At 54.4% G+C, this 21,417-nt stretch overlaps 2 protein-coding genes across 3 annotated transcripts in view; one reads left to right on the forward strand and one right to left on the reverse strand.

Annotated features, from left to right (window-relative positions):
• Window positions 1-5,956: 5,956 nt before the first annotated feature.
• On the forward strand, window positions 5,957-10,844 carry TPRG1L (tumor protein p63 regulated 1-like). 2 transcript variants are annotated; one of them, XM_011956838.1, is made up of 5 exons: window positions 5,957-6,264; window positions 6,403-6,494; window positions 6,692-6,868; window positions 8,248-8,401; window positions 9,151-10,844. In XM_011956838.1, the coding sequence occupies exons 1-5, from the start codon at window positions 6,064-6,066 to the stop codon at window positions 9,343-9,345; spliced, it is 819 nt and encodes a 272-aa protein (XP_011812228.1). In that variant the 5' UTR covers window positions 5,957-6,063; the 3' UTR covers window positions 9,346-10,844. The 2 variants fall into 2 exon arrangements, with proteins under 2 accessions (XP_011812228.1, XP_011812229.1); XM_011956839.1 differs by having other exon boundaries at window positions 6,015-6,135.
• Window positions 10,845-11,487: 643 nt separating this feature from the next.
• The window catches only part of WRAP73 (WD repeat containing, antisense to TP73), a 26,538-nt gene continuing 16,608 nt past the window's right edge, over window positions 11,488-21,417 (reverse strand). Inside the window, exons 5-13 of the mRNA XM_011956849.1 lie at window positions 19,779-19,851; window positions 17,890-17,993; window positions 16,991-17,077; window positions 15,875-16,009; window positions 15,712-15,789; window positions 14,052-14,157; window positions 12,896-13,021; window positions 12,151-12,342; window positions 11,488-11,844 (exon numbers count right to left, since the gene is read on the reverse strand). Of these exons, the coding sequence (XP_011812239.1) occupies window positions 11,702-11,844; window positions 12,151-12,342; window positions 12,896-13,021; window positions 14,052-14,157; window positions 15,712-15,789; window positions 15,875-16,009; window positions 16,991-17,077; window positions 17,890-17,993; window positions 19,779-19,851 (1,044 nt within the window). The 3' untranslated portion in view covers window positions 11,488-11,701. The remainder of the gene's footprint in view (window positions 11,845-12,150; window positions 12,343-12,895; window positions 13,022-14,051; window positions 14,158-15,711; window positions 15,790-15,874; window positions 16,010-16,990; window positions 17,078-17,889; window positions 17,994-19,778; window positions 19,852-21,417) is intronic.

The following is a 21,417-nucleotide window of genomic DNA, read 5'->3' on the forward strand; positions in this document are numbered from 1 at the left end:
GGGCCTCCACAGAGGATGCTGCTCTTCCCGGCCCTGGGGCAGCGACGCCCTGCAGACCCCTGGCCCTGGCCACCTTAGCAGCACCTACACACAGGTGACTCTCCCGTCACCCTGGCGCCATCCCCATCTAGTCCGAGCCTGGAAGGCAGGGCGCTCTGCTGTCCAGCAGGCTTTGTGCAGTGGAGCCCTTGCATTTCTCAGGGTCAGAGCGGTGTGGGCCCCACCCTGCCGGCCACACTGACCAGAGCCAGCACCGACACCCAGTCCCCAGCAACATTCTGTTTAAGACTTTCTGGCCCCCAAGTTAACCTGAAGTCTCCAACCTCCTCCTGGGTCCCACTCATCCAAAGGAAGCCCACCCCTCGAGACCAGGCCTTCCCACTGGATCCACGGTGGAGAGAACACCTGGGGACCCTGGGCCCCACATGGCGAGGGGCAGGTGGGAAGCAGCACAAAACCGTCTTCCTGCTGGGTACAGGGATGGAGGAAATTACCATCAATGGGACTCAGACTTTGAGAACTGCACGAGAATGACACCCCTGCTACTCCCCCACAGCCTGCTCCTGATCCTCAAACTCATCCGAAAGGCCCCTTCCCCGCTTGCATGGAGAGGCATTTATTTGTGGAAGTTGCTTCTGCTTCTGTCATGACTTGCCAAAGAGTAAGGGCCGTGTCTGCAAGACACCACCTGATCGCTCATGATTGCCCCCAGCGCTCCCGACCCTCGCACGCAGCCCTGGGACCCGCCAAGCCCCAGCCCTGGCTCCATGGAGAAGGGAGAGGCTGAAAAACGTTCCTCAGCCCAAAGTGCATCCCCCAAAGCACAGCTGTCTGTGAAAGCCAAGGACCCTGCATGCAGGAAGAGCCTCCAGGCTGCGCACTGACCTCCAGCCTAGGGGAGCTGGTGCAGGCACCTAGAGGACCCCAACCTTGGACTACCCTTTGGCACGTGGCCCCCTGACTCCCACATCCATCAGAGAATGAGGGCAAAGGCAGGACCCACTGATTTTGTAAAATGCAAAACCATAACATATGGAAATTAAGATAATAACCCACACTTCCCAGCTGAGATTTCCAGTGGCAGGAAGATAAATAATGATTTCATCTAGGGCTTGAATACACACCCAGCACAAAGCTGTGCCCTCTGATTGGAAGGCCTCACACGGTTGATGCTGCCACCTGCTGACAGAAACGGAAATAGCTTCTTCAAAGCCCCGAGAAATAGACAAACTCAGGGGCTCCCCTCCTGGGACCTCACAGCCAGACCCCAATCACAAACCATCTTCCCTGCCCCACCACCAGTGTGTGTGGAGAGAGCGGCCATCTGGCTGGACGTTCTGTCATGCACATGTGTGACACATCATTACGTGTGTCCCCCAGAAAGGCACAGTCCCGTCTTAACCCCAGTGCCTGTGAATATGACAGGTATGGTTTGGCTCTATGCCCCCACCCCAATCTCATCTCAGATTGTAATTCCCCACGTGTCGAGGGCCTGGTGGGAAGAGATTGGATCATGGGGGCATATTTCTCCCTTGCTGTTCTTGTGATAGTGAGTTCTCAGGAGATCTGATGGTTTAAATGTGTGGCACTTCCTGTCCCCTACCCCTGCTGCCATGTAAGACATACCTTGCTTCCCTGTCATTTTCCACCATGACCGTAAGTTTCCTGAGGTCTCCCCAGCCAGGTGTAACTGTGAGTCAATGGAACCTCTTTCCTTTATAAATGACCCAGTCTCAGGTAGTTCTTCAGAGCACTGTGAAAATGGACTAATACAGAAAATTAGTACCAGGAGGGTGGGGCACTGATGTAAAGATACATGAAAATGTGGAAGTGACTTTGGAACTGGGTAATGGGCAGAGGTTGGAACAGTTTGGAGGGCTCAGAAGACAGGAAGATGTGGGAAAGTTTGGAACTTCCTAGAGACTTGTTGAATGGTACCGACCAAAATGCTAATAGTGATATGGACAATATCCAGGCTGATGTGGTCTCAGATGAAGATGAGGAAATTACCGGGAGCTGGAGCAAAGCTATACTTTAGCAAAGAGACTAGGAGCATTTTGTCCCTGCCCTAGAGATCCGTGGAACTTTGAATTTGAGACAGATGATTCAGGGTACCTGGCAGAAGAAATTTCTAAGTGGCAAAGCATTCGAGATGTGAGCTGGCTTTTTCTGAAAGCGTACAGTCATGTGCATTCACAAGGAGATGATCTGAAATTGGAACTTAGGTTTAAAAGCAAAGCAGTACATAAAAGTTTGGAGAATTTACAGCCTGACCATGTGGTAGAAAACCCATTTTCTGGGGAGAAATTCAAGCTATGAGCTGCAGAAGTATCTCCAGGGCATTTCAGAGAGCATCACAGCAGACCCTCCCATTACAGGCCCAGAGGCCTTGGAGGCAAAATCAGCTCCAGTCAGGGTCAAAAGGGGTCAAGGTACAGCCCAGCAGAGCCTGTATGTGTGCAGAAGATAAGAGTTGAACTTTGGGAGCCTTTGCTTAGATTTCAGAGGATGTATGGAAACGCCTAGATGTCCAGGCTGAAGTCTGCTGCAGGGGCAGAGCCCTCTCTCATGGAGAACCTCTGCTAGGGCAATGCAGAGGGGAAATGTGTGGTGGGAGCCCCCAGAGTCCCCACTGGGGCACTGACTAGTGGAGCTGTGAGAAGGGGGACACTGTCCTCCAGACCCCAGAATGGTAGATCAACAGCTTGCACCCTGAGCCTGGAAAAGCCACAGGCACTCAGGGGCAGAGCTTCCCAAAGCCTTGGAAGCCCACCCCTTGCATCAGTGTGGCCCTGGATGTGAGACATGCAGTCAAAGGAAATTATTTTGGAGCTTTAAGATTTAATGACTGCTCCACTGGATTCTGGACTTATATGGGGCCTTTAGCCCCTTTGTTTCGGCCAATTTCTCCCTTTTGGAATTGGATCATTTACCCAGTGCCAGTACCTCCATTGTATCTTGGAAGTAACTAACTTGTTTTTGACTTCACAGGTTCATAGGCAGAAGGGACTTTGTCTCAGATGAGACTTTGGACTGTGGACTTTCAATGCTGTAGTAAGACTTTGGGGGACTGTTGGGAAGGCATGATTGGTTTTGAAATGTCCAAAGGACATGAGATTTAGGAGGGGCCAGGAGTAGAATGACATGATATGGTTTGGCCGTGTCCCCACCCAAATCTCATCTCGAATTGTAATCCCCACGTTGAGGGAGGGGCCTGGGGGGAGGTGACTGGAGCATGGGAGCGACTTCCCCCTTGCTGTTCTTGTCATAATTCTCACGAGATCTGATGGTTTAAGTGTGGCACATCCTGCTACCCCCGCCGCCAGGTAAGATGGGCCTTGCTTCCCCTTTGCCTTCCGCCATGATTGTAAGTTTCCTGAGGTCTTTCCAGTCATGTGTAACTGTGAGTCAGTGAAACCTCTTTTCTTTATAAATTACCCAGCCTCAGGTAAGTTCTTCACATTAATAGCAGTGTGAAAACAAACAAACACAGTGACCTTATTTGGTCAAAGATGCTGATGATCAACTAAAGATGAGGTCACTAGGGTGGTCCCTAATCCAATAGGGATCTTGCAGAAGAGACCCACCGGGAGAAGGTCATATGCAGATGGAGACAGGGATGGCAGCAGTGCATGAGCAAGCCCAGGATGCCAAGCATGGCTGGCAACACAAGACACTGGCAGAGTAAGGCATGCCTCAACCCTCAGGGCTGCAGAGGGAGCATGGCCCTGCCCACCCCTTGATTTTGGACTTCTGGCCTCCAGAGCTATGAGGAAACACGTTTCTGTTGTTTTTAAAACAAACCAGTTTGTGATGCATTGTGGTGCATTGTGACAGAAGCCCAGGAAACTCATCCACACTGACTGAAATGTGTTTATTGTCTAAAACACAGTCCCTCCATCATCTATCCCTCCTGTCATTTCTGGAATTTATGTATAGACATCCAAGTCACTCCCCATATCCACAGAAGGCTCAGGCACCTGGTTCATAATCCTCATTGTCCTGCCAGCTCCCGCCAGCAGCCTGCAGCCTCGGCCCCAGCCAGTGTCACTGGCCCTGGGCTCCCATGCCCAGGGTTCTTCATCCCACTCCCTGGGCTTCTGGTTCCAGGACCACAGCTCCATCCTTGGCGTCCGTTCAGAACTCTCCCTCATTCTCCCTGTCTCTCACCCCCATTCTCTCTCCCTCTCTTTCTCCCTTCCCCTCCCTCTTTCTCACTCCCTCTCTCTGGAACCTCTGCTTCTAGTTGCTCATCACTGACCACAGCTTGCAGCGTCCAGGTATTACTTATCTACATTCACTCAGCTCCCTCCTCACCTCTGTTCTTCCTCCCTCCGGGGTATTCTCCCACTCACCAGCGCCTGTTGGATCTGCGGCCATTTCTAACCAGACTGGACACTTGGACCTCAAGGTCCCCGCTGGTGAGGTAGCTGGGAGACACTCGTCTGTAAGTCCCTCTGGCCGGTCTTGCTGGGCGTGCCAAGAACACATTGCCCTGACCACTCTTTTCTGGGCCATTTCTGAGGCCTGTGCTTGCAGTGGGCACCCTTGCCAGGGAGACAGCCTCCCTCTGGGACAAAGACCACATTGGTCCACAAGCTCCAGGGTCCCGTTTTGTAGCGCACCCACTGTGGTGCAACGTGTGTCTGGGCACATCAGCGTCGCCCATTTCCCGTTGTAGTCTTTCGTCTCTGACTCGGGGGTACTGCGTGTTTCTGCCAGCGCCCACGCAACTTTGGCAGGCTGGCCTGTCTGCTGGCAAGTGGGGCAGAATCCCTGCACTCCGCCTTTCTTGGGTAAACACTCCCTCGAGGATCTTGGCCTCCCTTTTCTCCCTGGTCTTTGACCACTGCTAACCAGCAAACTCCTCCGTCTGGACCAGCCCAGCATTGGTTTCTCCCACTCCCCCAGATGCCGCGTGGGAAGCGCCACTGCAAACTTCCCTGGGGTCTCGCAGCTGCTCAGAGATCCCCACGCCCTTCCCTGATCAGCTCTCTCTGCCCGTTTCTCATTCCGGCGATTCTAAACTGTCCATCTTTACCAACACTCCGCTCCGTCCCCACTCCTTGACTGAAGGAAACAGATGTACCCTGAACTCCTTCTCCCCCCCTCACTCTCCTCGCCTGTGTGCGCCCCGCCTCGGGTGTCTCTCACCTCCCAGCAGAGGGATCTGTTCTCCTGCCCGAAGGTAACCCTGACCCCTGGACTCTGCGCCTCCTTCCCGCAGCCTCCTCCAGATTGCGGGTCCGTTCATCGCCCCCTCCACACGCGCTGGGGGCACCTCCGGGAACTGGGGCTAGCGCAGGGCACACACACGTTCCACCTCGAACTGCGAGCGCTGACCGGGAGCTCTGGGCAGCCTTCTGTGCGCACTGGCTCGCTGAAGGCTCGCGACAGCCTGGGAGCTGCGACAGCCAGGGCCTGGGCGCGCACTCCAGCACTTTGTACCCTCCCGCCTCAGAGTGCATTGCGCTGTTGATCAGTCACGAATGCGCCGTGTGCGACGAACGCCGGGTCCCGGCAGGAGACCGCTGCCCGGTGCACCGGGGCTACCGCTCCGCATCCTCCAACCTCAACTCCCGGGCACCGCGACCCTCCGTGCAGTGCGAGTTCCCGCCTGCGCTCCAGAAGGCCGAGGTGGGCATCCCACTTGCAGGGCGGGTCACCCGCTTTCCCCGCAGGCCAAGGGGCTCCAGGATTCCCAGCCCTTCCTTCCGGGCCGCTCCGAGACACCCTGGCAACCGGCTTCGGCCCCGCCCCTTCTAGTCATGTAAACAGGAAGTGAGCCTGCGCGTGACGGTCGCTTCCGGCGCGTGGAGGGGCGGGAGCGATTGTGAACGGCGGCAGGGCGGAGCCAATCGCGGAAAACGACAGGAGAAGAACCAATCCCGGGGGTCGGCGGGCGCGGGAAGGGGCGGAGCCAGAAGCGGGGCCGGCAAGGCGAAGCCAATCGCAGGGGTCCGCGGGGCGGGGCCGGGGCGCGGCCGGTCGGTGGCGGTGGCGGTGGCTGCGGCGACAGCGGCCTCATCGGCGTAAGGGTTGGGGTCGGTAAGAGGCGCGGCGATGCTGCAGCTGCGGGACTCGGTGGACTCTGCCAGTACTAGCCCCACGGCGGTGCTGGCGGCCGGCGAGGAGGTGGGGGCAGGCGGCGGCCCGGGCGGGGGGCGGCCGGGAACGGGGACGCCGCTGCGCCAGACACTCTGGCCTCTTAGCATCCACGACCCCACGCGCCGCGCCCGCGTCAAGGAGTACTTCGTGTTCCGGGTGAGACAGGGGCCGGGGCCGGGGCCGAGGACGCGGGGTGGGATGGTGGCGGGTGGTGGCGGAGGCGGGCGCCGGGCGGTCCCGCAGGGAGCGACCTGTGACCTGTGATCTTTGCCCCCGCCCCGCCCGCTCGCCCAGCCCGGCAGCATCGAGCAGGCCGTGGAGGAGATCCGCGTGGTGGTGCGGCCCGTGGAGGACGGCGAGATCCAGGGAGTGTGGCTGCTGACCGAGTAAGCCGGGGCTGCGCGCTCCTCTCTGGGGGGACTCGCCCCGAGCCGCCGCGCAGCACCTTGCGAGGACCTCCCGGGGTGCTCGAGCCACGCTCAGGCGCCCCGCGCCGCCCCTGCTGCCCTTCCAGGCGGGCTGGCTTTGCCTAAGTCGAGACAGCCGCGTCCAGTGTGGACTGAGGCCCCTCCTCTGCCCGCAGGGTGGATCACTGGAACAATGAGAAGGAGCGGCTGGTGCTGGTCACGGAGCAGTCACTGCTTATCTGTAAATACGACTTCATCAGTCTCCAGTGCCAGCAGGTGGTCCGGATAGCGCTCAACGCAGTAGATACCATTTCCTACGGAGAATTCCAGTTTCCCCCGAAATCGCTCAACAAGTAAGTCTGTTCAGAGTCCGGTATCCCTGGACCTAAGCGCCAGAGTGGACCTTACAATTCAGCCCTTTTAAATCAGCCCCCCAAGTGGTGTATCTTCTCTGCCATTATCTATAAGCATAAAGGCCCCAGCTCCAAATATCAATGGAAAGTTCCTTAAAAAGAAGCGACTTCTGGGCAGTTGAGTGCATTAAAAGGAAATCTGGCACAGAAGGCAGCTATTAGGCTTGTAGTAAAAGACTTACATGAGTTCAAGATGCGCTGAAGTAGAGCCCAAGTGATAAAAAGGAACTTGGATGTTCTTCACGTAAAGGCCAAACTCTGCATTTTTTCTCCAGCCAGGGACAGATGCATGACACATCAAGTCTTGCTCTGGCTAATTTTTTAAAGAGAAAATTTTAATTTATAGATACCATTAAAAGTTAGACAAATTTGGAAATATTTAATGACCAACTTTAAGGAGTTGATCTTTTCGCTGTAGGATAATTTTCTGAAATGTGAGGAACCTAGACATTACTACAGTCAGTTAAGCTGTAGAACTTAGATTTTTGATGGAGAGATTTGGGTGGGGAATTCAGGAAGCTAAAATAAAAATTTTAGCTTTTGGTTAATATTTTTATTTTAATAATAAATTAAAAATAAATTTATATTTAAAAATAAAATATTTTTATTAAATGTTGGTTAAAATTTTATTTATTTTAAAAATTTATTTTAAGGAACATTTAATATGACATAAGGGAAAGGAAGGTTACACTTCCTTTTCACTCATTTGGATAGCCTTTATTCCTTCTTTTTTTTTTTTTTTTTTTGAGACAGAGTCTCACTCTGTCACCCAGGCACCAGTGGTATAGTCTTGGCTCACTGTATCCTACACCTCCTAGGCTTAAGTGATCCTCCCACCTCAGCCTCCCAAGTAGCTAGGACTACAGGTGCCTGCCACCAAGCCCAGCTAATTTTTGTAATTTTTGTAGAGATAGAGTTTTGCTAGGTTGCCCCGGCTGGTCTCAAACTCCTGGACTCAAGAGATCTGCCCATCTTGGCCTCCCAAAGTGCTGGGATTACAGACATCAGCCAGTGTGCCCAGCCGGTATTCCTGTTTATTAATTTTTAATCATGTAAAGATTACTAAAATAATATATTTAATAACCAAAATATATTTAATTTGTCATATTTATAAGTACAGTATTTAAAGCAATTGTTGAGATTGAAGTTACTATTAAAAACCACTAGCCATTTTCCATTGTGATATGTCATAGGTCTTTTCTGTAAACGTGAAAGTGCTTTTTGCTATCATGCTCTCCTAACTGATGAGATTGTCAGATTGTCCGTGGGAGCACTGTGGCCTGCCATGCTAAGTCTGGGTATTTCTTCTGACTTTTCAGGCGAGAAGGTTTTGGGATTCGAATTCAGTGGGACAAGCAAAGTCGTCCTTCCTTCATAAACAGATGGAATCCCTGGTCTACCAACGTGCCCTATGCCACTTTCACAGAACACCCGATGGCTGGCGCAGATGAGAAGACAGCATCTCTGTGCCAGGTAAGAAGACAAGCATGTAACAGCCGCAGCCACACCCCCCGCAGTGACGGACACCCCCCCCCCCGCCCCAGCCACAGAGACACTCGGGTCTGCACTGTCCGGTGGCCACGTGGAGCTGCTGGGCACTTGAGATGAGGCTAGGAACAGTAAGAGAGGAAACTCTCATTTTAGAGTTTATTCCCTACATTTTCAGAAATTCTGGTTAATTTATGTTAAAGTAGCCGTGTGCGGCCAGTGGCTGCTGGTCAGCGTAGCTCCGTTATGTGACCTCCTGATGGTGATCTGGGTGGAGAAGGGCCCCCACTGGGCTTCAGAGAGCGGCAGCAGACCCAGCCATGCCAGATGACCAGTGCGGATGCACACCAGGAGAGGAGGCCCCGGGGCTGGGGTTAGAGCAGAGCCCAGAGCCTGGCGGGGGTCCCGCACTTCCCCAGCTCTGTGCCTCGGCCTATTTACGGACCTGGTAGGTTGGGTGAGGGCAAAGCCACTCAGCCCTGTATACAGGAAGGGTTCTGCAGGTGCTGGACAGAAGAGCATGGTGGTAAGATTTCCACACACCTAGAGAGCTCCATGGGGACGAGAGTTGAGGGACTGCCAGGATGTGGCAGAGGCAGCCCTTTCAAGTGAAGGAACGAAGAGATAGGTGGCATTTGGAGGGATTTAAGTGTCTCAGAATGCTAATTTTTTCAAGTAATAGACGCTTTTATCTTGCCTGCCAGTTAAAGCTCCATGTTTTTCTCTCTTTAAAGTTGGAAAGCTTCAAGGCTCTGTTAATTCAAGCTGTCAAAAAAGCCCAAAAAGAAAGTCCTTTGCCAGGACAGGCGAATGGCGTGCTGATCCTGGAGCGTCCTCTGCTCATCGAGACCTACGTGGGACTCATGTCCTTCATTAACAACGAGGCTAAACTAGGCTACTCCATGACCAGGGGCAAAATAGGCTTTTAGCTGGCTGCATTCTGGGAGCTCCTCCCCGTCCCGAGAAGGCCAAGGGACGTGGGGGCTGGGAGGCTTGGCAGTCGTCATGCTGCCCTGCTGCCGGCTGGAAGGATGGGGGTCTTTTACCTTTAGGGATCTCAGCACAATTAGAATAGTAAAGTGAATTCTATCTATTTAATTGGATATTGGACTCTGCTAATACAGGCTACAGACAAAAGCCAAAAGACTGTCGCTGTCTCTGTGCTGCTGGTATTTCATCCTCTGTAACTTCAGTTCTGGTGTTTTCCTCGAGTATCTACTTGGCTTCTTGCGGTTTTTCCCACCCCCGCTGGCCCAGCACGCGGGACCCACAGCACGCCCCTCAGCGCTCGCATAGGCTGCTGAAAACGGAGGCACCTGGTACCTCGAGTGCCTGCAGTTGCAAGTATGTTTACATTTGGTGTCCAATTTTGTACTTTAAAATGTAATCCATTTGTACTTCAGCTCATCTAAAAGCAGCCAGCAGACCGGTTGACTAAGACCGGTCTGTATCTGTAGGCCCCTTGGTGACCCGCTGCTCTTTTGGAAATGGGTGACCTGAAGTCACAGTTTTTCCACAATTAACCCAAGTTGTGTTAATACTTCAGGTCTGTTTCCCAGACCCAGAAAGCTTTACAGAAAATCATTTTAAGACAATTTATTAATTTGAGAAAGTCACCTTGACAGTTCTTTGCACACAGGTTTTACAACTCTGGATTCTGAGTTTGGATTGTATTCATATTTAAAAGGGAATTGGGTAGTTTGCTTTTTGAGTAATGCACTTTAAAACAAGGAACCGTGTCAGGCCAGCACAGTGGCTCACGCCTGTAATCCCAGCATTTTGGGAGACTGAGGCAGGCAGATCGCTCTAGCTTAGAAGTTGCAGAGCAGCCTGGGCAACACGGTGAAACCCTGTCTCTACCAAATATACAAAACACAGCCGGGTGTGGTGGCGCGTCTGTGGTCCCAGCTTCTCAGGAGGCTGAGCCAGGAGGATTGCTTGAGCCCAGGAGGCGGAGGTTGCAGTGAGCTGAGATGGCGCCACTGACTGCATTGCAGCCCGGGCAACAGAGCGAGACTCCATCTATCAGATCCTTATGAAGCAGCTGATGCCTGCCTTGAATCCTCAACAGCTCCAGCATAGACTCGGGGCTTTGTCCAAGTCTCACACTAAACGTGCCTGGGCTTCGATGTGCCTGGAGGATTTCCCCACAGGGACCCACGCACCTCCCTGTATCTACGCAGCTTGCTCATGTGGCTGGAAGCGCTGTTGATAAGTGTCACGCGCTGGCTCGCCAGCTCTTCGTCTCTGGGACTTGTAGCTTTAAGCAAACGGTGTGGTGTGGGTTGAGTGTGGCCACCTGCGGGATGTGCAGGGCTGTCTCGGAAGCTGGCTGGGGACTCCAGCCTCTGTGTTCATAAAGACATTTAGAAGCGGATGGATGATTTTCCTTTTTTGAAGTTGGTATTAAAGTAGGTACAACAACCAAGAAAGTGTCTCTTCCCTCTGAAAGCCTGCCCCATTTCTGCCGGCTCTGTGGGCATGTGGGCCTACTCCGCCTGTACCACGAGGACTGCCTCTCATAGCAGTGCTGAGTGTGGTTCTCTGCAGAAAGAGATGACGGTACGCAACTACCTAGGTTTGCAACTCTGAGCCCCCCACCTGTGGTGCCAAGCAAGCCCGGCTGCCTGCCGAGCACCAGCTGGAGAGACTGATGGAATGGTTCTGGGTGGTTCTAGGCACTTCCTGCAAATAGCCAGAGTGGAGACCCACGCACACTGGTTCTCAAACCAGAGTAGACGTGAGACTTCCTGAGGAACTGACTCAGTCGGTCAGGGACCTACAGCTCCGTCCTGAGGGGACTGGACCTGGGGGTGGCGCTGCGCTCAGGTGCCAAGGCTCCCTTCCCACACTTCAAAGCAAACCCACTGTGGGGAGGCTGGATGTGCCCCACAGAGATCCCGCCTTGTCCTAACACATCCAAATAGAAAACCCAGAGCAGGCCGGGTGTCTGGCGGGAGCACAGTGGCCCAGGGCTCAGTTACTGTAGGGCTGTCCACCTTCCGTAAGACTGACCAGAAACTCGAACCTAGAAAACCTGCCTGTGACTTAAACGTTTCAAGAAGAGAAGCAGTTGTATGAATCAGCAAGTATTTACTTTAAATAATAAAAACTACAGTTTTATACCATACATATTTACAAAAATGCTTTGCTTTAGAAAAATAGAATCAATCGTTGAATCTGGACCATCACAGGTGGAGAACTTCCTGGTGAAGCTGTGTTTTTTCCCCACACTGGAAACATGCAGAGCAACCCTGTTCCTGCACACACGTTACTGCACCACTGCTACGTGTGGCCGCCCAGCTGTCTGCAGGCTGTGCTGACCGCTGCCTCCGTCTCCAGGAAGCAGAGGCAGACGTGATCCTTGCTGAGGAGGGCCATCGAGTCTCCGCTTAAATGCCAGCACAGAGAAAGCACTGCAAAGTCGCCTAGAGAGAGACAGGTGGCCAGAGCATTAGCGTGGGAGAAGCCCAGATTCTGGGGGATGGGCACCCCCTTGTCCTGCAGGCCAGCACAGTGCCTGGAGTAACCCACATAGGCAGAGCCAGGGTGGAGCCCCAGAACTGCCTCAAGTCAGGGAGAGGCTGCTTCTAGCCCATAAAGCTGAGGGCAGCAGGTCCCCTGTGTGCCAGCCTTGAGGTTTATGCAGACTCAGGGCTGGAGACAGCAGCCCGTGTGACGCCAGACTGCACAGAGCAACCCTGCCATGTCCGTGGCCTCGGGGATGTGCTCACCTTCCCCAGGTACCTGCACCGACATGCAGCCTGCTGGGGACCACAGGTAGAGCCTGCTGCCTCCCGTGCAGATGGCCAGCCGCGGCTGCTGTGGGTCCCACTGAAACGTGCGCACTGGGGACAGCTGCTCGAGCACCGCGAACAGCCTCAGCTTCTGAATGTCCCAGACCCAGACGGCATTGGGGATGTTGTCTGAGGAAGGAAGGATGGCACCGGTGTCATCCCTGCCAGACTCCTCTGTGTCACCCTGCCCCTCGGCTCTGCCCCTCTGCTCTGCTGCTGACACCACAGGACGGGAGGGGAAGAACCGCTGGGGTGGGGTGCCTCCGCCCTGCAGTCTGGGTTCAGTTGGGCCCTGCAGGGCTCCTGGCCAGGGCCAGGATGGCCCTCACGGGCTGTAAAGAGCCCAAATGGATTTCTTTGTTTTGTTGTTGTTGTTATTGTTTTTTGTTTTTTCAGCCCTTTACAAATGGAGAAACCCTTAACAAAAGATGGGCTGCAGTGTGCCCAGCCCTGCTTTCTACTCAGCAGAGCAGAGCAAGTGAGCCAGGCGGAGGCCTCCTGGCTCATGTGTGGGCCTGCAGCTGCTGCAGGACAGGAGGCCCAGCACCTCGGCTACTGCAAAAGCATGGAAGGAGGTGCTGTGTAGGAACCTGCATTTAGATCTTCTTTTCCAGTTGCTTCTACACCTGGGGCCATAGGACACAGTAAAGGGTGAGACAGCACCCGCGTCAGCACAACTGACCATTCCTTGTCGCCAGGAAGTAGCTGTCAGGACTAAATGCCAGCATTCCTATGCCGATTTTCGGGTTTGCTCTGTCGGTAACAGGTTTCAGCGTCTGTAAGGAGACTGGGACAGAGGCGATCTCATCTAGAACACCAACAGGAAGAACACGCCATCATCACCCTTTCAGGAAGTACGCACGCGGCCGAGAGGCTGCCGTGCCTGTGTCGGGCAGCGCGAACCCAGCTCCTCTGTTCAAAGGGGAGGAAAGTGCGGCCGGAGGGCAGGAAGAGCTGAGCAGAGCCTGGTAGCCACAGCGAGGGGCCTGCCCGCAAGTGCCCCGGATAAGAGCGGCACCATCACCTGCCAGGCCCGACTAGGTCGGGGGTGGACCCCACGTGCCGGGGACTGACTGGAGAGGAGCATGGACAGGTCCCAGCTGCAATGTCAGCAGCTCCAACTCCTCGGCACTTTTCTGTCAGCTGCCAGCATGAGTTCACAATCCCTTCCACCTCAGGATCAGTACCCTTAGACTTCCTGGCTGTGGGAAAACCATCATCCCAGCAGAGGCAGGGGCTGTGGAACAAGGACGCCCCGGGCTCCTGGGGAGCGCCTCCTGCGTGCCAGGCTGCGCCTGTCCTGACCCCCGTCCTGAGCACACACCGAGCCCCGGGGAGGGCCCGTCAGCCCTCGGGGCACCGTTCCCTCTACCTGCAACCTTCAGATGCCCTCGTGCCCCTGTGGGGTGAGTGCTTTTTCTGTGCCCATTTCAGTGATGCGGAAACAGACACACAGGAAATACCCAGAGTCAAGAGGCTGCATCAGAACCGGGCCTCAAGCTGGAGACAGCGCTCGGGAGCACCGCCGGCCTCCAGACCCGCTCTGAGCACCACCCACGGAAACATGTCTCTTTGAAAACCAACCCCTCGGAGCTCCCGCTATCAGATCCTGGTCTCCGGAGCTCATATTCGGTAACAGAAGCCGCGCCTTCATGGCCCACTACGCAATTCAGACCTCAGTCAACCTCCTGCCAACAGGCTGAGGGGCACGCTGGCTGGAAGCACGGAAAGGAAAAAAAATCTTTTTTTTTAAACATAAAGAACATCCGAAGTTTATCTGGACAATGAGGAATCTTGCATTAAAAAAGAAAACCAATGTCATCACATGTGCTACTTACATTTACTCTCTGAGCTCAGGAGAGGGCCGGCCCCAGCCCCGGGGGGCGGGAAGGAGAGGCAGCCCAGCCCCAGCTGCAGGCTCTTCTCGGCCTCCTTGTACACCACCTGAAAGACACAAGGTGGCCACGCCCAGCTCAGGACGGGGACCGGGAAGACGAGGATAGATGTGGCAAATGCCTGTGACGGCACATGGTCAACAGGCGTGCACCTGCCATGACACCTGGTCCTGCTGCCACTGGGAGAAAGAGACGGAAACACGAATCCCGCAGTCCCGAGAGCTGAGATCAGCAGCCACCCTCTCGCGTCCTGCCGGGGAGCCCGCCCTCTGACACCCAGGCGGCAAACGTCTGCCCTGTGATCACAGACGGGAGGCCACTGCAGCCACCATCATCCAGCGAGGGAACGGGCTCGGCCTTCTCACCGTGGTAAGGGGATACACAGAACACTTGCACCAAGACAGCGGAGGCCCCAGGAGCAGCAGACACAGACCTGAGGTGGGGGCATCGTGGGGGCATCTGTGCCCGAGCCTGGCAAGCACACGACAGCGGCCCAGGCTCAGTGGAAGGCGGGCAGCCCCCGCGCCCCTGGCGAGCCCTAGGCAAGGGAGTCGCCTGGCCTGGTTCGTGCCTTTAAAGCTGGGCGTGCTCTGCTGCTGTGTGGCGAAGGGATTTGGAGAATGCCAGAATCGCAGGCAAACCTTCAGGACCTGTGTGGCCAGCTCCGCTCTGGCTCATCTGTCCAGATGCCCTGGCCTCCAGCCACACAAACCACTGGCCACGTCAGGAGGCCCCTCTGCCTGAAACACCCTTTCTGCCCAGACACCGCGTGGCCCCTCAGCTCCTCCTCCTGGTCTGCACTTAAACACCCTCTGGGATGGTCCCCGGCAGTGGTTGATCTGGAGCGCCCAGCCCCAGCCACTCACTGGCCTCTTCAACGAATCCAAGCCGCCTTTCACTCAGCTCTGCCGGTTACAGGTCAACAGGAGGAGGGCAACATTTGTCTCTGGCTCCCGACTGTCTTCCAGGGCAGTGCCCACCACACACAAAGGCGCGGCAAGTGCCCACTGCACACATGGATGCGTGGCCCACTCCTCGGGGCCCTTGCACTTCCTATACCCTTGGCCTGGAGCGCTCCCTCCCTGAACCCCTGAACGTTGGTTCAGCACCTGTGCCTGATCCCTCGCTGGTGGCCACTCCCTGCCACCCCATGGAGACACCCAGCTCTCCAGCCCCTTCCCTGTCTCTCCAGCCGCGCTCTGCAGGTGCAGGTGTCTGTCTGTTCTCCTCCGGCTGCGGCCCAGAGCACAGTGCCTGGCACAACAGCAGATGCTCAGTGTTTGGGGGCAGGACACCCCGCCCACTCTGTACAGCACAGGGATCTGCGTCCAGACAGACCATGAAGGAGAGATACCTGGGCTGGGGTGGCAGAGGCAGAGGACAGGCCAGGGCAAGGCCCACTTCAGACCCTTTGGACAACATGGAGGAGGAACAAAGGCCAGGGCAGGGCCAGACACGTGAAATGTCACAGTAGCAAGTTTACGGTGATGGAAGTGCCCGGTTTAAATAATAAACCACAATCAAGAAAGCAAAAGCGAAGGAGCAGTTTCCCACCGCCCTCCCCGGTAGCCTGCTCCGGGAGAAACACGTGTTCCAGACTTACTATCTTGGGATTATTAATGGTTGCAGGATGCCCAAACTCCGTGATCATTTTCCAAGTCACGTGATTAAGGATGCGCACCTGAGGAAAGAAGCCACGCACAGGTGAGGCAGGGCCCGGCCGGCTGGGCGGTCGGACCTCCTGAGTGCCCTGCACTGGTTCCCACCTTTCCATCGTAGCTCCCAACCGCCAGGAACTGGCTGCTGGGGCTCCAGGCCACAGACTTGATGCCCAGGGACCACTCGTAAGCGCTGTACGCAGACAACAGCCGGCCGTCCAGTGAGTACAGCAGAATCTTGTACTGCAGACGAGACATTTCCGTTAATGAAGAACACGTCCCATTCGCCGGGAACACGCCACAGAGGCGGGTACTGCAGAGTGACACTGGTGCAGACAGCACAAAGCTGGCAGGACTGTCCGCATGGCCGCGGAAAAGCTAGAACTGCCAGCTAGAACTGAGACAGTCACTGGAGAGGCAGTGAGAGCATGAGAAAAAGGGGAAATTGGGAGGTCAACCTAATGGCTCGCTGATAAAAGTTCAACTCGGCTGGGCACCGTGGCTCACGCCTGTAATCCCAGCACTTCGGGAGGCTGAAGCTGGCAGATCACTTGAACACAGAAGTTCAAGAGCAGTCTGGGCAACATGGTGAAACCCCATCTCTACAAAGAATACAAAAATTGGCCGGGCGCGGTGGCTCAAGCCTGTAATCCCAGCACTTTGGGAGGCCGAGACGGGCGGATCACGAGGTCAGGAGATCGAGACCATCCTGGCTAACACGGTGAAATCCCGTCTCTACTAAAAATACAAAAACTAGCCGGGCGAGGTGGCAGGCGCCTGTAGTCCCAGCTACTCCGGAGGCTGAGGCAGGAGAATGGCGTAAACCCGGGAGGCGGAGCTTGCAGTGAGCTGAGATCCGGCCACTGCACTCCAGCCTGGGTGACAGAGTGAGACTCCGCCTCAAAAAAAAAAAAAAAAAAAAAAAAAAAAAAAAAAAAAAAGAATACAAAAATTAGCTGGGCGTGGTGGTGCATGCTTGTGGTCCCAGCTACTTGGGAGGCTGAGGTGGGAGGATCACTTGAGCCCAGGAGGTCAAGGCTGCAGTGGGCTGTGACCACACCACTGCACTCCAGCCTGGGTGACAGAGCAAAATCCTGTCTTTTAAAACAAAGCTCAACTCGTTATCTGAAATAAGATAAAGCTAACTATATTGCAGCAGTCAGAAAGCATGAAGTTCCAGGAAAAGCTCTCGAAAGCAAACATGTCACCTGGCCATCTTCATACCTCCAAGCAGGTGTCCCACACTGCCAGCACACAGCCGTTTGGGGCCCACTCGATCCCTGTGAGATCCTGGGTGTCCGTATCAAAATGCTTCCAAAGGAAGTGGAGGCAACATTAAATTTGGAAAATATTTTCATAAATAAATAATTGCATTTATAACTTATGTTCTTAACGCACCTAATTTTCTTATATAGAAATGGACAAAATCTCAACAGCTCTATCCTGGAAATGCAGGAAATCCCTGTGGAGCTGCTGCTAGGGCTGCACCCCCACAGGTGCCAGCGTCAGTGCCTGGCCAGCCCACGAGGGCGGCTTGGTCTCCCCGCACCTGCACTCACGTGCACTCTCCCCGCTCACCTTTCCTTGCCTGGCCAGGCTCACTCCTTTAGACCCAGCTCAGACAAGTCCCTTCCAGAGCACTGCCTGGGTCCTGGGTTCTGTGCTCTGACAGCATTCCAGAGGTTGCTGTACCTTAACGATGGATTGTGCTGGAATCATGTTCACATGTCTGCTGTGGGGGCAGTGCCCTCTGTGCCTGGGCACCTGGCAGAGCGCCCTGCCTAACGCAAGCCCTCAGTCAAGGTGAACTTCTATGTCCCCCCCACTCCCGACGTGGCACACACATGCACAAACACCATCACACAGGACGAGGAAAAGGGCTCAAATGTGACAGCATCTTCACTTTAAAAACACCCGGGCATGTGTCCTTTTCACCAAGTCTCCTGAACACACAACCGGGTGCCACTGGAAGCGATTCACAGTGCACCTGCCCTTTGTTAATACAACATCACCTTGCTCCATATCCTACCAAAGATCCCCTGGAATCTGGAAAAGGATCTACTTCACTCAGTCCCTCCGCAGTCAACCAGGACAACTTTATTCCAGTCTGGGGGACGCCTTACCCGCAGGAGCTGCCAATCACTGCAGACGAAGATGCTCACGTAATCTTTGCAGTCACGCCGTTCTGCCAGCGCCATGTAGCGGCCGTCCCTCGTGAAGGTGATTCCTGCGGGAAGAGGAAAATGCATTGAAATCAAGCGGCCACAAAATCAAGCAAGAGAAACCACAGTAGTACTTCAGAAGGAAGGAGGAGGAAGAGAAAGCAGAGGTGAAAGGAAGGGAAATGGCACAATGCCGAGCACTGCTCCTCAGACAGACGAGAACATTCTAGCACAGAGGAGAAACCCCGAGGAACTGCAGCTTCACCCCTCACAACACAGTGTGTGCTGGGGGAGGGTTGTACACACACGGGAACTGGTTTGCAAGACTCTGTGAAAAATACCAAGTGATGTGACCTCTGATTAATCACAAATATAACTGAGAAACACAAGGCCTTTGAATTCCCCCATGGCCAAGCTGCGGGACACCCAGGGGTACCTCCAGCTAGGCAAAAGGCGGCTGGTTCCTGCCATGTTTATTTTACCTTTGAATTTAATTATTTGGAAGAAGTAAACTAAAGATGAAAATATGTGGCCAGGCACGGTGGCTCACGCCTATAACCCCGGCACTTTGGGAGGCTGAAGCAGGTGGATTGCTTGAACCCAGGAGTTTGAAAGGAGCCTGGACAACTTGGCGAAACCCCGTCTCTACAAAGTATCAGCTGGGTGTGGTGGTGTGTGCCTGTCCCAGCTACTCAGTCCCAGCTACTCAGGAGGCTGAGGTGAGAGGATCACTTAAGCCCAGGAGGTCAAGGCGGCACTGAGCTGTGATTGCGTCACTGCACTCCAGCCTGGGTGACAGAGCAAGACTCTGTCTCAAAAAAAAAATCGTAAGACGAAAATGTGGAAGAAACTGTAGCTGAAAATGTTAGACTCTATTTGCCAGTTCTGTATTAGCTTAAAAAGCCCAGGCCAGAATTCATCATTCATGAGTGAAGAGAATACCTCAAATGACAAAACCGTGGTGTCCACTCAAGAAATGTGTGTCTCATCTGGAGGGAAGCTAATATTCCAACTATAAAAACGAAAAACAAGAGTGCGATTGCATTTCATTCAAATGCAATTTCTAAACCGCTGGCAGCAACAGAGAAGAATGAAAGCATCATTCCAACCATGTAGCGTTTCATCCCGTGAAAGACACTGCGTGTTGTTCAGGACTCAGGAGTGGCGCCTCCCACTAGCTCTGTGCTGTCCAGTCAGACGCGCTGGTGGTGGGCCACCCTGAGCCGGCCCCCTTTCTTCCAGATGGCTCACAGACTTCCACAAGGAAGGGACACTGGTCACATATCCCTCCGGGATGCCCAGAGATGACGGCAAGACCTCCCCCTTTCTCAGAGATCATATTTAGTCCACAGAAGAGAGAAAGCTCAGAACTGGATGTCTGAGGTGGGCCTCTCGACAGGCATCAGCTGGAAGGGGTCTGAACGCCCAGCTCTGCTACCAAGGTCAAGGGGACCAGCATCAACACCACTGTTCTTCCACGTCTTAGGCCACATTCTCTTGAGTCACTGTGGTCATGTTTTAAAAGGCGACTCTTGCCTTTCTGAGACACGCGTGGAAATATTTACAGATGAAGCATGAGGAGACCTAAGACCTACTTCAAAAGAGCCCAAGGGGTGGGTGGATATAGGGAGAAACAGACGGGCTATGCGTTGATATGCTGTTGGTGGGGTGGGTAGAGAGAGAAACAGACGGGCTATGCGTTGATATGCTGTCGGGTGGGTATAGAGACAAACAGACGGGCTATGCGTTGATATGCTGTTGAAGCTAATTCTGCCTCTTTGAAACTTCCCGTGACAAAAAAGTCAAACAGCTGCAAAGAAATGGCTTTTGCGTAGCTCCGATTGACTCACCCTGCGGACAAGCTTTTGGGTATTTGATGTAAGATACGGATTTTGTGCACAAGGACCAGACGGTTATCCGCAGCTGTTGGGGGAAAAGGGAAAGAGAAAGGAAACACTTCTTTAGCATCATTAGAGACTGAATCCTCAACCTGCCTAAGCATCCCCAAGTACAGGCCTGACTGCTGGAGTGGCTCTGTCAGGACCTGGGGGATCCCTACCCTCCTACCGGAATATTCAAATGCATATTTTACTGTGGTTAAGGTCAATTGAGTGCTCTTGGTTTTCTGTTGTTGTTGTTTTATACCAATATTGAGTGACACAAAGTTAAATCTAAGTGCATTTTCGTTAGCTTTTTCAAAGTGACCGACCACAGGTTGCAGGTTAAAATAACCCTGAGTTACTTAGAGAAAAATCTTGATCTAGAAACCACCACGTTAGGTCTCCTTTATAGGAAGACAGAGGATCTGGAAATTGGATGCTGCCGCTCCGGGGCTCACCAGGGGGCTGTGAGCCTGCATCTGCAGCCCTGAGGCAGGAGCAGTCACTCAACACCCTAGAAGGTGGCCGCCCACCTCCTGCACGTGCTCGCTGACCCGGCTGCATCTGCAGAGGGTTCTAGAACATGCACTGCTGGAGTGTCCACCTTTCCACCCCCTTCCCTGACTCAGGGAGCTGAGAGCCGACTAGGCTGGCACGGTGAGGCCAAAAGATGATTTCCTAACCAGGCCGACGAGGCCGTGCCTGCTGGGGGAGAGGCACCGCAGTGGGTGGTCCCGCCCTCCCCGTGGCGGCACCGCGGGACTTACAGGGCTGCCGCCTCCCTCCACCTGCATTTCCCACTGAGACGCTGTGGAGCCCACCAGGGAATCATCATGCTTCCCACATACCCGGCCCACTGATGAATCTGGTAGTTAACTGAAATGTGGCCCAGGTGTGGAGACACAAGGTGTGGGGACACAAGGTGCAGGGACACAGGGCTGTGCGGCTCCGTGCGGGGTGGGGTGCTGACTGCCAGCTCCGTGTGTGTCTGGCAGGGGCCCTCGCTGAGGATGAGGCCCGGGGTAGGGACCGCCTCCAGCAGCGTAAGGGGAGCCGCACGCAGCGTGGAGCATCGCGTGTCCACAATGTCACTCCCCCAAACTCTGCCAGGTTTTCAGTGTAGGATATTAACAAATGAATTAATTTAAATGTCTACGCATCATCTCTTCTTACAAGAGAAAAGAAAATCCGATGTCTGTTAACTGTGTCTCCAAACAACATACACGGCGTTCAGGAGAAAAGTCCTGAACACACAGGTAGTGGATCAACGAGCTCCAGGGGTCACTGTGGCAGCACGGCAGGGCTCCAGTGCTGATGCTGAACCCGAAACACACTGGTCCTTCTGGGGACCGGCGCCTCAGAACTCCAGCTGGACAGAGCACTTGCTCCTCTAACAGCTCCGCAAGCTGAGGCCAAGGAGGGCGCTGGGGCCTGAGCGAGGAAGCGTGCTACTTCCCACCAGCGCGTCTGAGGCTAAAACCCTGCCCAAGCCTCTCAGCATCAGCAGGGTGGGGTGGAGCGCCCGAGCCTCTGGGCATCAGGAGCGTCCTTGTGCCACCCAGGGCAGAGACCCGCAGGGCAGGGTGGAGCGCCCGAGCCTCTGGGCATT

This window comes from Colobus angolensis, unplaced genomic scaffold (genome assembly GCF_000951035.1).
Source record: "Colobus angolensis palliatus isolate OR3802 unplaced genomic scaffold, Cang.pa_1.0 Scaffold426, whole genome shotgun sequence".
NCBI lineage: Eukaryota > Metazoa > Chordata > Mammalia > Primates > Cercopithecidae > Colobus > Colobus angolensis.